At 38.9% G+C, this 15,516-nt stretch overlaps 2 protein-coding genes and 2 long non-coding RNA genes across 4 annotated transcripts; 3 read left to right on the forward strand and 1 right to left on the reverse strand.

Moving 5' to 3' along the window:
- Positions 1-3,976: 3,976 nt before the first annotated feature.
- On the reverse strand, positions 3,977-4,909 carry LOC125584357. The gene is made up of 2 exons (XM_048752716.1): positions 4,859-4,909; positions 3,977-4,801 (listed from the first exon to the last, which is right to left on the reverse strand). The coding sequence occupies exons 1-2, from the start codon at positions 4,907-4,909 to the stop codon at positions 3,977-3,979; spliced, it is 876 nt and encodes a 291-aa protein (XP_048608673.1).
- Positions 4,910-9,746: 4,837 nt separating this feature from the next.
- LOC106397882 (osmotin-like protein OSM34) lies at positions 9,747-11,386 on the forward strand. The gene is made up of 2 exons (XM_048756839.1): positions 9,747-10,219; positions 10,927-11,386. Exons 1-2 carry the CDS (start codon positions 9,762-9,764, stop codon positions 11,264-11,266), a joined length of 798 nt encoding a protein of 265 aa, XP_048612796.1. The 5' UTR covers positions 9,747-9,761; the 3' UTR covers positions 11,267-11,386.
- Positions 11,387-13,570: 2,184 nt separating this feature from the next.
- On the forward strand, positions 13,571-14,437 carry LOC111198857. The gene is made up of 3 exons (XR_007323463.1): positions 13,571-13,819; positions 14,062-14,224; positions 14,342-14,437. It is a non-coding gene; the product is annotated as an uncharacterized LOC111198857 (long non-coding RNA).
- Positions 14,438-14,527: 90 nt separating this feature from the next.
- LOC125586928 lies at positions 14,528-15,018 on the forward strand. Its single transcript, XR_007323459.1, has 2 exons — positions 14,528-14,697; positions 14,784-15,018. It is a non-coding gene; the product is annotated as an uncharacterized LOC125586928 (long non-coding RNA).
- The last annotated feature ends 498 nt before the right edge of the window (positions 15,019-15,516 follow it).

Genomic DNA, 15,516 nt, shown 5'->3' on the forward strand with positions numbered 1-15,516 from the left:
CTGAATATGGAGCTGGTTTAGTTGATGGGCAAAATGGGTCTTTTTCAGCCCAAGAAAAAATTCATAACAAATTCAATTTGGTCAATTTTACACCAAATTCGACCAGGCCTTTGCTGATGATCTCCTTCCCATTTGCATCAAGAAATATCAATAAAAGGAGTCAAAGTCGTGATCATCCAAGAGGCATTCAATAACACACTTATATCTCGTCAAAAGTCTTAGTCTTTGTTTGTATTTTCTAAGTTTCTAATTTTCCACAATTTCTTCATGTCTTTCTTTGACCATTGCTAATATAAATATGTAAACTATTCTATGAATAAAATCAGTCTAAGTTTGAATTATATTTTTGTTTCTTCTTTTCTCTGAGTGAAAGAGAGAGTTCTTTAGCTAGTTGATTGGTGTGAACCGGCTTGCTGATTTGGTGGTCAACCAATTCATTTTTGTGTGTTGTTTGGTGGTTAGCCAACAAATTCATTCTTTTTTAGGTGGTTGGCCTTAGATCATGGGTATATCAAGAGCCATTCCGCATCTCTTGATGATCATTCATTCCATTTCAGTTCCAAAAGTGTCATTTGCCTTTTCTGATCATATCCAACACCCAGCTAAAGTGATCCTCCAATTCAGGACATATCAGTTTAGATGTGGGCGAAGAGACATGCTTTCAGGATCTCGTATCTTATCGATATCATACTTTGAGACGTTAGAGACCAGTGTGTTTGGTTTATGGTAAGACCTAGGTTTAATTACCGCTTTAGAGAGTGTGATGACTAATTTGACTTATGTTACTCGTATCGCTTTCGACCTGATTCCGTTCCGCTTTATAGTCCACGACAAGTTCTCGGCTTACGTGACTTGTACGGTAGGAATCGAGTATCTCTTCGAGGGCAATTTTTAAGTCTCCCAGAAGTCTTGACCAAAAATTTCGGATTTCTTTTATATCGCGTTATATATCCTAGTCGAATGTAAGAGGAACTATCCTTAGGATGGATCTAAATGTGTTTGTTTAGGACGGCTAAAGTGCTCGGCAGGGCCAATCGACGAGCGTTTGTAATTTATAGTCGCGACTCGAAGATCTAGGCGACGTCTTGCTTTCGAAAACATACTTTTAGTTAATATTTTGAGTATTTGAGACCGAGATTTCGTGTTCTGGTCGGGAGTCGAAATAGACGGTGCGACTGAGATATGTTTGTGAAGGGCTTTTTGTGATCGGCGGAATCCGTTGAGTCTGGCGATGCCTTAATTGATGCGAAGATGTTTCTTTATTGGATAAGCTAGTGTGGAGTTTATCCGTTTTGAGGTAGGACGATTGTTCGCGGGTTTCCGTTTTCGGGTTTGTACGATATTGTTTTGCTCGTATACTGATGTTTTCCGAAAATATAACAAGATGTTTATCGAGATACGAGAGATTTTGTGAGATTTTAATGAAGTCTTTATTGCGGAAAAATATTCAAAAATATTGAGTAGAAGGCAAAAATTTTAGAATGCGAGAATATACGAATACTCGTATATCCACACCCCCCCCCCCCCCCCTTTGGAAGAGGGGAGATAGCTGAACTCGTCCTGCGGCGAGCTGCCTACGTACGCCTTTCGAAGATCAAGCCATCTTGTAGTTCTGCTGTTTGTGCGACTGTGTTTACTCGGCTGTCTCGTTTGCGTCGATCGCGTTAGCTGTTGGGGTCCGAAACTGGTTGTTTCTTGGCTGTTGCTTGAGTCGACGATTTTGGATCACCTTTTTCCGAAGCGTTTTCAGTTGGTGCCTGAGTTAGCTTTGCCTGTTTGGGTTTCACCATTGCGGTGGTCATTATTTATCTTAGCTTGTGTTCGGCCATGAAGCAACGGCTCGACTGTTTCATGCATCCCCAGATCGCGGCGAATCCGTTATGAGTCGAGAATTTGATGCCTAAGTGATTAGTCGACGGAACTGCCTTCATGGCGTGTAACCAAGGTGAAGAACCCTAGGATAAGGAGGATCACTTTAGCTGGGTGTTGGATATGATCCGAGAAGGCAAACGACACTTCTGGAACTGAGATGGATTGAAAGGATCGTCAAGAGATGCGGAATGACTCTTGATATACCCACGTTCTAAGGTTAACCACCAAAGAAAGAATGAAAAGAATGAATATGTTGGCTAACCACCAAACAACACACAAAGATGAATTGGCTGACCACCAAATCAACAAGCCGGTTCACACCAATGAACTAGCTAAAGAACTCTCTCTCTCACACAGAGAAGAAACGAAATAAACAACAAAAAAACTGAACTGATTTTATTCATCAAAGGGACTACATATTTATAGTGTTTTGTAGTCAAAGACAATTAAAGAAAATATGGAAAAACAATGCATAGAAAATATAAATTTGACTAGATCTAGTCAAGGCACGGAAAATGGAGAAGACCAGTCAATTTGACTAGATCTGGTCAAAGCACGGAAACTGGAGAAGACTAGTCAAGAAGACTGTTCGGCTTCTGTCCAGATTCATCAGAACTAGATAGATGCACGGGGTAACGATAAGGACGCATGCGGGACTGTCCGGATGGTCCACCGAATGAGAATGCATGTCCGTCCGTCTTTGGTTTCTTCACCACCCAAGCTAAGTCTGGCTCGACCCAAGTCAAGTCTGGTACGGTGAAAAACATGAACTTCGGTTGAAATATTCATAACGTCCTGAACTCCATGCTGAGCTGGTTCCATGTAATGATCTGTGGCCTACGATACATCATTCCCTTCCTCTTCAAAAAGATTTGTCCTCAAATCTGAAACATTAAAAGGAAAAGGATTATAAGTAAAAGAACCATAATCAGAACGTTGCTCACCTTGAGTTCGGTCTGGTTTGTGAATGGAAGAAGATCCTTCTTTATGACCACAGTTTTGCTCTCCACCTGACCCTTCCTTCGGTTCATGTGTATAGTCATCAAAAATCAGCAAAGGGTCTTCCTTTTCTGGCTCGGTTTCAACTTTCTCCAAAGTCACTAACGTTTTCTGTTTTTGGCACTTGTTGGCATAATGACCGATCCTATGGCATTTGAAGCACCTGGTAGAAAGAGCCTTTCTTGTGGTTTTCACAGCCTTGCTTTTATCAGAAGACAACACATTAGTTTTCAAATCAGAATTTGAAATAGAAGAAGAATTACTTTGTTGTTTTGGTGCAGAAGAAGTGTTGTTGTTTTCCTTCTTTTTGAGTTACCGGACAACATGAATCGCCTTATGCAACATCTTTTCCAAGCTGGCATAAGTCTGAAGCTCGTTCTGATCAGGCACATCACGGTTGCTTCTCTTGGCTTTGGTGAAGGGACGATCACCACTTCTGACCCACTTCTCATCATCGCACCTGTTTTGTCTCTTCTTTTGTTTCTGCACAAAGTCAGACAGAAGCAAACTGTTTCTTATCAAAAATCAATTGCTCCTTTTCAAAAACAGTTTTAAAAGGAAAGTAGACGTCTTGTTGTGGTTTTGATTTCTTGAGAAGTCCAAACATCCTGAAAACACTTAACAAAGTTAGCAAATAAAAATCCTCACACTCCAAGTGTTTAGCTCACGATTTTTAGATGGACACTTAGAGTTCTTTCACTGGTTCAAAGGATGATAGGCAGTAAAAAATCAGCAGTCAAAACCCAAAACAAATTTTGTGGGAAAAAGAAAAGAAAAGAAAAATGAAGAGATTTTTGTGTGGATCCGCCTTAACTGTCCTAAGGCTGGGTTTCTCTTCAGCCAGCAGGGTTTCTCTTCCACCACTCCCCCTGGATTTCTCTTCATAAGTGATTCAAGCCAGAACTTTTACCCAAAACAAACTTTTTTTTTTCTTCTTTTATCAATTTTTTTTTAATGGCGATCACAAGGGAGTAAAGGAACAGCCCAGATCCAAAAAGAAATAAGAAAAGAGAATGATGAAGATATGAGAAGATGATAAGAAGAATGAAAACAAACCAGCCAAAGTGGCTCTGATACCAACTGAAGAACCCTAGGATAGGGAGGATCACTTTAGCTGGGTGTTGGATATGATCCGAGAATGCAAACGACACTTCTGGAACTGAGATGGATTAAAAGTGCTACCCGTGTCAATGAGAACCCTGGCGACCTCGATATCTCTTATCACGAGATCGATCACGAGTGGATCCCAGTGGGGCTGGTCAATCCTGCCAGCCTCTTCTTCATCGAAAGTGATCGCTCCTTTCGGGAAGTCACTGGGCGCGGACCAGGTCAGCGAATTCACGCTCGTATCGGGCTTGTGCTGATATGATTTGATGGCGGACACGGTATCGCCGCAGTATTGCGATCCTCCGATCATCATGTTCACTCTGCGACGACTATTGTCGTTGACCTTCTCGTCTTGTCTTCTGCCGGGCTTTTCTCTCGATTGGTTCCCTTGGAAAGACTTCTCTGTCGGAGGAGCCTTTTTGTTTCTCGAGGAGCGGTCTGAATAGCGGACGAGATCTTTTATGCTGGACACTTCGGCGAGTTCTCCCGCGAGCAACTTTGCGGCCAGCCTTGCGCCGACAACTTTGTAGTTAACGGTTGAGTGGCCGCAGGCCTGGTGAAAGTAGCAGAAGACATTCTCGTCGTAATTTGGATTTTGGGTCCATGTGTTACCCGTCGTCCGGTCTTGCTCTGGTCCAGAGTTGATGGCGTAGTTATGCGCTCCCTGGGTCTCTTCTTCCTCGTGATTGACGTTTTTGTCGTTTCGGGGTTTCTCTTTTTCGACTTCTGGTCCGACCCAGGATCCTTTGACGATTTTTTTGTCAGCCTCTGCTTTTATGACAAGACTTTCGTCTCCTCCTTGATGATTATGTAGTCCGTCGCTCTGCTTTTATGGCACGGTATCGCCGCAGTATTGCAATCCTCCGATCATCATGTTCACTCTGCATTTGCCGGCATCTTTTTCGCTTTCTCTAAACTTGGCTCTCCCCATCGCGATCTGGAAAGCCTGCATGTGTGCCTTTGGATTGGTTGTACCGTTGTAAGGTGTTACCTTGACCTTTCCAGGATCCGAAACCCTAGTTCTGGTGATGCGAGTAGTGAAGGGCGTTTTTCGAGACTCCTTGAGCAGTAGATCGATCTCAGGTGTTGATAGCGTGATGGATCGGATATTTCACCGCTCCAACCTCTGCTACCGTTTTCATGAGATGATCGCGAAGATCGTGAATCTCAGATTTTTTGCTAGCAGATTTACAACCTTGTCGGCGTTTGCGCGAGTGTTACGAGTTTGCTCCTCGGCCAGTTCTTCATGTTCAACCCAGAAGATGGCTTCTTATTCTTCGGTCATAGGGTTGTCGAACTAGAGTTGTCTTGAGCAGCGCGGCACCTAGTGTGACGCAAATGCATGTTTGCGTCTTCGTCTGTAGGCTCGGACTCACTGCTAGAATCGACGTCGACATGTCGGATTTCTCCTTCTTCTTTATCTTCCGCGACAGGGATCTCTTGGATTTTTCCGATTTGGCGCCGGAGTGATTTCGTTGGGATTTTGCCCAGACGGTTTTCCCTATGCGTTGCCGGACCAGTCCAAAGGAGTCGCGAAATCAAGTCATCTTCCGCGGATTCGGGTTGTTCCGCACGGAAGAACGGCCCCGGTTCTTGCTTTTAGATTTTTGACTTGTTTATCGAGAGAACTCATGACCTTCTCATGTTCTGCTGAGTTCTTTTCGAAAGTCGAGAACATCTTCTGGACCTTCTCCAATGCTGCGGTGTTAGCGTTAACCGCGGTAACGTTCGCTGCTGGAGTCAGTTGACAACGGTGCCGTCACGAGGTTGTTGGTTGTTGAGATTGTCAGTTGACATGTTTGATCAAGCGTTGGTGGATGAGAGATAGATTGATCTGTACCCCCTCCCCCCCCCCCCCCCCCCCCCCTCCATCTAGCGCCAAACTGTGGGAGATAGGAAACACTAAATTTCCCAGGGGCTCGGATAGCTCCTAAACCACACGCCAAGAAATTAGAATACAAAAATATAGACGAAAAGTAAATTTGAGAATAGAAAAGAGAGCAAGAAGCGTTTTATTCCGAATCTGCGTATGAGCATTACAACAAGGTAAGAGCCTTGGCCACGAGAGCTGTTGACGAGATCCCTAGTTCAAACAACCTAATTGTGCGGAAAACCTAGTTGAGTCGCAATTCGATAATAAAAACGGAAAATTACCTAAATGCTCTAAATTGCTAAGTTTTGCTCTGAGTAGAAAAATTACGTCCTCCTGCATCTTCAGCCTCGACATCCTTAAATACTCCTCTTAGAGGCAGTTTGCTATTTTCTTTTCTGCCCTCGGTCGAGTTTATCGCTTCGCAGAAATATTTCATTTTTCTTAGATCGTCATTATCTTTGGAAACTTCACGTTTATCTTCCGATCTTGACATTTATCTTCTCCTGGGGAATAGAAGATAAACCGTCATAACAATTGGGCTCGATTTTGTTTAAAATCGTAATTGGGCTTCTAGCCGCATTTTGGAGCCATTTGGGTTGTTGTCCGACTTAAACGTTTTTACGATTTATCGAAAGAGCGCTTCCGAAACGACGTTGATTCCGAAGTAACTTTGAATTTTTCTCGTATAGTGGAGGTAGTTCATGGTGTTTAGTTAACCGTTAGCGTTTTATAGATCAATTCGAACTTCTTATGAGAAAACGAGTTCTTACGGTTTTTAAATCGTAAAGTTCCAACGGAGATTCCAATCGAGAAAAAACAAGAGCAGGTTTAATCCAATCCTGAAGGAGGGAGCTACGAGGATGGGACAAAGGCAGGCTAGTTGATCTGACTCGCCGAACGGGAGAGTTGGGCTGCTCGTTCGATCCAACTTGCATGTTCGGCAAGTTAGACAACTTGTTCAATCCAACTCGCCCGTTCGGCGAGTTGGATAACTTGCTCGATCCAACTTGCTGAGCGGGCGAGTTGGTCAGCTTGCTCGATCAAACTCGCTGAGCGGGCGAGTTGGACGGCTTGCTCGATCCAACTCACTGAGCGGGCGAGTTGGGCGGCTTGCCCGATCCAACTAGCCAAACGGACGAGTTGGACGGTGCGTTCGGTCCAACTCTCCCTTTGGGCGAATTGGACGATAGTTGTTTTGCTGTTCGGGATCTGTTTGTCCGAGGCCTAGAGTAACCTTCCTCGAAGACTTATCGTGTGAATCTATTTCGGAGTTGTTACGAAACTCGATTTAGTTTTTCTCACTTCTCTTTTCTTTCGAATTTTATCTCTCTTTTTCAAATAGGATATTTTCCGAAAAGTTTTCTGACATTGATTTCGTCGTGACCAATTTTGACCCCAACACAAGTTGGAACACGCTCCAATCTTTCTTAAAAACTAAAGACAATAAAGGGAACATGCTCCCATGGGACTCAAACAAGACTAAACACTTAGAGTTTAAAAACATGAAAACTTAGAAATAGAAGTAACATAAGATAGATATGTGGTTGATCCGAGATCATCATCCAGGTGATAGGAGAAGCAACTTGTGGCCTCATTAAAAACCTTGATTGGAAAACCCAGTGGGACAAAACCAATCAAGGGAAAAAGAGTATACACAAGCTACTCTCCTAGATGATGGTCAGCTTGAAGGTGGAGTAGCTTGAATGGTGATGAGTGTGTCTTGGCTGATCAAGCCTTGTCCAAAACCTTCTTCTTGCTTCCAAGCTGTCTTAAGCAAACCTCTAATAGCTTCATTGAGTTTCTTGGTTCTGGAACGAGTCATAGGACTATTAGGAATGGTTAAGACATCCTCATCAGTCGGCTTGCCCATGATCTCATTATCCTCATCAACTAGCGGGTCCATGATCACATCATCCGGCATAAACCATGAATCCTTGTAACCGCTTGGGGATTGAGTAAAACCAGTTGCCTATCAACCGCCTAGTCCAATTGGTCCATTCCTTGGCCGATCAAACAATACGCGTGTCCGGCCCTAGACTGCGGCCGTACGAAACTGCCTAAGTCTTGGTTCCTATCTCCATCCCCAAACCATTATATATGATCGCACATACAAAAGGAAGAAGAAGAATATAATCAAATACAAAGAGAGAGAGAGAGAGTAGGATATAACCGTTCGCCCATGGCCTTAGACTCGATTGGACAAACCAAAGATCCTAGCCGATGGATTGCCTGGTTACTCCACTGACCTTGGATGTGTGCTCTGGTGGGTTGGAGTCCTTCTCTAATCCTTTCTCCTTGCCTTTTGTATCCATCTCTAATCGTCCCTTATTCTCTCAAACGATCTCTCTCACCAGGAAAGATTCACCACCACAACCGGCCTTGTCTTGGCCGATATCTCTCTTTCTCTTTATTTCTCTCTCTCTCTCTCTCTCTCTCTCTCTCTCTCTCTCTCTCTCTCTCTCTCTCTCTCTATCTCTCTCTCTCGGTCTTTGCCTTTTGTTTCTTTAGAAACTGATGAATGAAATCAACCAGAAGGTCCACTATTTATAGATAATTAGGTCGGCCAACTGCCATGGACGAGATCCCTAGTTCTAACCTGTTCCATAGTTCTCTTTCGCCATAACTGCCTCCTAAGGGCTGGACCTGGGTCTAGACCCATTACTAAAGCATGTGGTTGGTCGCATGGACCCCTCGGCCCATGAAAACCTTGGGTCGACCACCTGGCCCGACCCCGGTCCAGACCCGGACTAACGGTCCAAGACTCGAACACTCAGTCCATCTGACCTGAAATGACTCTCAGCTAATCCACCTAAGTTAGCTAGTTCATCTAGCTGGTTGAGCTGAATTACTTTACCCGAACTCTGACCGAGCTTCGTCTAGCTGGTCGAGCTTCGTGTTTGTATTGCCCAGCTACCGTTAAACTCGTCCAGCTCTCTTATCCTTGTTTCCATTTTTATTTGGCTAAGTCTCATCCTTCTGATGCACTTAACCTTCTATTTAGGTCATGGTAGACTTGCCTTCAGGTCATACGACCAGCTGGCATTTTTCCTGGAACCATGGTCCATCCCGACGATACTAAATAGGATCATGGACATGACAGTTCTATCCTCCAAAAATTAACTTGGAAAGAAGACTAAGAATCAAATTAAAATGAAACTTAAAAGAGAGCCATGCTGGTGGTTTAAAACAGTTCTACAGAGGATGGTCTTCATCAGCAAAAACCACACAAATCACATCTATAACATAAAAATTCATGTTAAATAGAACGCAAAGTCTTTTCCTTTTTTGAAGAAAGAATACAAAGTCTATAACAAAAAAATCATGTTAAATGGAATAAAAACTCCTCGATTATATTTAAAAATAAATTTAATCAAAATTCTTACTAATTAAGAAAGCGATATCTGAGTTTTAATTATCTTATTCATATCTACAAGAAACAAGAGTGAAAATACCTTTCTCCGGTGGTTTTACTGTTTCAAAATACTAAAAACAGAGCCGTTTGTTGCAGAGAAATTATGTCTATCAAAAATGTCCTATATGCCGAACCGTCTATTGATCCGAATGTTAGGAAAAAAGCTACACCGTGGAATTCTTTTCTGTGAAATTGTTCATCATAATTATATGTGTTGCGGATATTAATCATCGTATGTAATAAAATAAATATGATATATTGATATAATCGATGATTTGTGTTTAAAAAAACAAGAAAGCCCACCTGTTGTCGTATATCCTAATCCTACACAATCTAGAAACAACACTTTAACACAAGTCAAGCCGCCCCTACCAGTCCATCATTTTATATTTATAAAAATATAAAAGCAAATTAACATTCATTGTATAGATAAGTTCAAACAGGCAAATACTAATCAAACAAACAAACCAATACATTAACTTTACCTCTATAAAATCTATGTTAAATATCAACAAAAAGATCACACATACACAGACCACAAGTAGTAAAACCAATATAAAAATGACAAACATCTTACTCTCTACATTCATATTCTCCATTCTTTTACTCATCTCCACCGCGACCGCCGCAACATTCGAGATCATTAACCAATGCGGTTACACCGTATGGGCTGCCGCAAGTCCTGGAGGGGGCAGGCGTCTAAACTCAGGCCAGTCGTGGGCACTAAATGTTCCGGCTGGAACGTCTATGGCACGGATCTGGGGTCGGACCAACTGTAACTTTGACTCCTCGGGGCGTGGCCGATGTGAAACAGGTGACTGTACTGGTGGACTTCAATGTACCGGTTGGGGGCAGCCACCAAATACGTTGGCTGAGTATGCTTTGAACCAGTTCAACAACTTAGACTTCTACGACATTTCACTTGTCGACGGATTTAACATTCCTATGGAGTTTAGGTAAGAATATTATCTCACGATAATCTTTTCATAAATTTGAAATATTCAAGAAACTTTTCGGATCATAAACGTGAAATCGGCGGTGTCAAAACCTCAAGAAGAGAGTAATAAAAAAGTTGTGCGGTAAAAAAAGATCGGTGATCAGTTTTAATTTTCGTTAAAACATTTTAACGATTGAATATGAAAATGGGAAGAAAATGAAACAACCTTTTTCTTTTGTATACAAGTATAAAACAATCATAAAAGTTTGAAAAAGTAAAGAAAAAATTAAATACTGCGTGCAATGGAAAAAATTCTTGCTTGCTAATTAAATCTTGTAGGCACTATGGAACCATGCAGAAAATCGCTTAGCAAAAGAAAAATCTGAACAGTTCTTATATATTGATAACATTAAAATCGGTGAACCCTATGACTTTGGAACCGCCATTAAGTTTGCATTCTATAATTTGCAAAAAATTGTTTTTCTGTGAATCGAATCGTAGACCTAGGGTAAAAACTATTAAATCTTGACCAATAGACGACCCTACTTTCACTCTTCTTTCTATAGATATGAAAATATAAATTATTTTTTCTAAAAAAAGAAAAGAAGAATCGGTGACTCTTTGCTGGTGGAGAAAAAAAACGGTTACAATTGAAACTCTATTGTCTAAAAACGTTTTGAGTCGATAATGAATATTTTTTTTGTTGGTGCCATATTGTATCTCCAGCGCAACCAGCTCAAATTGCAAGCGGATACTATGCACCGCAGACATAAACGGACAGTGTCCTAACGTGTTAAGAGCGCCTGGCGGTTGCAACAACCCGTGCACGGTTTTTAAGACGAACGAGTACTGTTGTACAAACGGGCAGGGATCATGTAGCCCCACAGGCTACTCAAAGTTCTTCAAAGATAGATGTCCCGACGCCTACAGCTATCCACAAGATGACCCGACCAGCACTTTTACTTGCAGTAACACTAACTACAGGGTCGTGTTTTGTCCAACGGCTAGGCTCGGTGCTACTGGGACGGACCAGCTCCCCATCCAGATGGTCACTGAGGAGAATTAATAAAAAGACGAGTCTCCATTGTATGTATGTGTGCATGAGTGTGTACGCGTGACTATCACGCTTAATGAATAATTATGAAGGCAATAATAATCACATTCGAAAAAATAATTTGTGAGACCATCTCCAATGTATACGTATATTTTTACCTCTAAAATAAATTAACTCTAAAATAAAAGTGTATTTTTTTCAATATATTCTTTTATTTTTGCCTCTAAAAATGAATAATCACAAAATATTCTATTTTATTTTACAACAAATACCTTTATATATTTATGTAAGTTGAAAATTAACTCTATTTAATTTTATTTTTATTGTGATATGGAGAGGGTGTCCACGTAGGATAAGAAAATCAACCAATCAGAGAGCCTGAAGTTGCCACGTCATCTCATTTATTTTTTTGTAAAAAATGAAAAAATAATGGCGGTTACCACTAAGCCATTGAAACTTTCTTAGACACATATAAAGAATCACTAAGTATGTAATCACGAACTCTTCTGCACAGTTACAATAATATAAATTCAATTTTTAAGACTCCGATGCTTTGTTTTGTAAAAAAAAAATAAGTAAGTGACTAAGCTAATATATTCTTTGAAAGTGTGAGAACATTGACAATATGAAAAAATATATATTTTTGTTTTCGTGACAAACTTAAGAATTTTGTAAAAGTAAGTTTAACATAACAATTTTCGTGATAAATATGAAAAAAGCATAGATTTTTGTATAATTTTGACAAAACAACTCAAAACATAGTTCTCTAATGTCTTAATAAAATATTATTTAAGGGTGAAATAATTAAATATATCAATTCAATAAATTTTGTAATTTATAGACAAAACAATAACACAACAAATTTTGAAACATTTGTTTAACCTATCGATTTCTTTTCATGAGAATCCAACTAAACAAGATAAAAACAATTAGATTTAAAAATATTTAATTACCATTTTATTCAATTTTGATTAATTTCAAATAGTAATAATGTATCTTTTTGAAGTTACAAAAAAATAATGTTTTTTCTTTATTACACTAGCATTATATATAGATTATATATACACAAATAAATATAATATAACAACATAAGTTTGTTTTCTCCGATTCATATGAAAACTTTGTAAGTTATCCACCAAAGCAAATTAATTAAATCAATCAAATTGTTAGAATACAGCAAATTAATATATAATTTTATTTTAAATTAAATTATTTTTAAAGTGTATTTTCATTAAAAACAAAATAATAAATAAGTAAAACTGATTTGATGGTAATTTTTATGACATATATATATATATATATCAATTCTGTGAAAGAAATAGAAGCTTAATATGGAAGAAAATCTTAAATACAAAAAAGTCTAAAAATTAACAAATAAAAAACTAATAAAAACTAAACTATGATATCACTTGAAAGCTTCTTAGACAATATTAATAAAATATTTAAGCGATAATTAGACAAATTTAATTTTTTTGCCAGCCAAAAGTTTATTATTAATTATCATCAGTTATTTAAAGATGTTTAAGAAAGGATGGACAAAAAAAATAGGATGGACATAAATGATATATGAACTATGAATAGTACTTTGTAAAGCTGACTTAGATAACACATCTGCACATCTATTTCCAGCCATTTTTGATGCCTAAATTCAATTTCTTCAAAGCAGCTATTTCACAAAGAGATCGTATGAGATATTGTTTTGATATTCAGATTTGTTTCTTGATTGTTAAGAAGATTGATAACTGTAAAAATGTCTCCTTCGAATATTATATATCTATAACCGAGTCCCGAACATGAGACAAGTTTGTTTAAAAAGTAAATAATTTTATTTTTCTTATATTATATAATAAATATATATTATTTACTGATAATAAAAATATAGTTATTCATCTATCACAAATATCGATGCAAATATGTGAATCAAGTACAACAATCAAACAACATAATGATTTCCACAAAGAAAATTTTAAAAATATATTTATGTTATGTAGTCTTATTTTATATTCTTTAAATAATGTAATACAATATTATATATTTTTTTTTAGAATTGAGAAATACATATAATATCTTATCCGCGTGTAGCGCAGTTAAAAAATCTAGTATATATAAAGTTGTGTTTTCTCTTTCCTGAGACACGTCAGATTCCATGTCACAAAGTCTCTTTCTGTCGAGGCGACACATGTGCTCTGTAAACAAGACTCAGCGTTTCTGTAAGGCGCCATCTTAAACTCTGCGTTTCATAGACAGCGAGACCTTTTTTAGGGTTTGGTGTTTCTTCCACAATGAGTCGAAGAGTCTTTTTCTTCTTTGATCTCTGCAAGGCGGTGTGTCTATATTCCTCTAAAATGGCTAATTCATCAATCCGTTTTCTGAATAAAAGTCAACCCTATGTTTTTCAACCGTGGAGGTGAGATTGACAGAAACGTCAAACACGGTGGAAAGACTTTCCGTCACCTGCTAATCTGGAAATCAAGTGATTGAATCACGACCAAGGAGAGATGGGTTTGGGTTTGATCTTGGAATCGACTAAGGATGATGAACCAGATCCATATACTCGCGGATATGGTGGTTGCATAGTCTCGGACCCGATATTCTTCGTTTTAAAGATCACTTTCGCCTGAATTTTATTCGTTTATGTCCTCAACTTCTCCATTTTTAAAGTTTTGTTTCATGTACTCTTCAGTCTCTTCGTTATGTATCTAAGTGCTGGTCTTCTCTTTACATCTTTTTGCTTTCAGGGAGTGAATAAAGAAATCACTTGATGAATGGTTCATAAAGGTATTATTTTTGTTGTTGTGTTATTGCAGTTGCTTTGTCGATGACAAAGAAGAAAAGAAGGGAGGGAGCAGAAGGAGAGTATTGTTAATGGTATCAGAGAGACTGTCAAAAACTCTGTCCCTGTTTCTCTTTTGAAAACATGAAAAATATCAAATTCAAGGAGTTTAGACAACAGTTTAGACACAACGGAAGGTCGGTTTCTTTGTTTTGTTATGTAGTTATGAATACATGGGTGTTGCTTGAATGTAAGTGAGATTAATATACGTCACATTCGGTGTTTGATTTGAATTTTTGTTCCTATTGGTTCAGGTTTTTCCTCGGCTAGGACAAATTGATGCAGTTTGCTCTTGATCCTTCTGCTTGAGATGAAATCCATCATGCCATATTTAAAGCTTCCAAGATTGTGTACTCAGCTTCTTACAATAATTGTTTTATATTACTTGGTCTTTTATCGCCAGTTGCATTTTTACATATGTTTTGGAATTTTATTTCAGCTTCTTTATGGTTATGATGAACTGCTTATTACAGATATGCCAACAGAAGAGGTTAAAAGGTATCATCTCTCTCTCGAAGACCTTTTTTTCCATTTTGTTTTGGTGAAACCAACTATGAAAGGCTTAAACTATATCCATCTCTCCTGATCATCTCAGACAAGGGACTTCCAGGTAAATAAAACCGAAGAAACCCAACTGTTACGTTTTTGTGATTTTCTGATAAACAAAATGGTAACTGGGTGGTTTAATTTTTGAAGGTAAGAAGAGTCTATACATAAGGCTAGGTTGCCGTGGTGATTGGCCCAATATACAACCGCCGGGATGGGATCCGTCGTCTGACACCGGAGCTCATCCAAGCTTCTCATAAAGTATTCTTTAAACAATGCTCTTCTTTTTTTCTTTTCTATTAAAAAAACCAGCAACAAGCGTTGTAAAGAATTATCACTTTCATGACATTGGTAATTTCTGTAGAAGATGCATATTTGATGATTTTAAGTTTTGGCTATTTGAGTAAAATCAGGTATGATGTATAACAAAGAACATAAGCTGTTGATCAATAAAAACAAATTCAAATTGAGAAAATATCAGGAAAATGTAGATTAGTTCCACAAAGAGTACACTAAACGGAAACAATTTCCTTTTGTCTTAATTTTATTATAAAGTCAGACAGCAAAAATACACCATTACAGCCACATGTGACCGGTTCCATTTTCAAAGCAGTGTGTGGTAAGCGTTGAAGAGCTGTAATGGTGGTTTTCAGAAGATGATCATCTCCAACAATCATCCTCAGCTTCTTTGAGAATCCCTCTCGAGATATCTTCTTCTCCTGCCAAGATCACACAGATTGGGTAAAAAAACAATGACATATGGGTAAAATAAATGCACGGACTCGAATAGGTTTACTACTACATACCCTAAGTTGTTGATAATAAGCAGTGATCAAGTCCATGTCTTTCTGAGCAATTTTGCTTGAGATTGCCTTTAAGAGCA

The sequence above is a fragment of the Brassica napus genome, chromosome A2 (genome assembly GCF_020379485.1).
Source record: "Brassica napus cultivar Da-Ae chromosome A2, Da-Ae, whole genome shotgun sequence".
Classification (NCBI taxonomy): domain Eukaryota; kingdom Viridiplantae; phylum Streptophyta; class Magnoliopsida; order Brassicales; family Brassicaceae; genus Brassica; species Brassica napus.

Coding starts and splice junctions, on each gene's coding strand:
- LOC125584357 (XM_048752716.1), bottom strand. CDS start 4,909: ATGGGGAGAGCCAAGTTTAGAGAAAGCGAAAAAGATGCCGGCAAATGC. Junction 4,802..4,858: donor AAGATGCCGGCAAATGCAGA/GTGAACATGATG, acceptor CCATAAAAGCAG/AGCGACGGACTACATAATCA.
- LOC106397882 (XM_048756839.1), top strand. CDS start 9,762: ATGTTAAATATCAACAAAAAGATCACACATACACAGACCACAAGTAGT. Junction 10,220..10,926: donor AACATTCCTATGGAGTTTAG/GTAAGAATATTA, acceptor TTGTATCTCCAG/CGCAACCAGCTCAAATTGCA.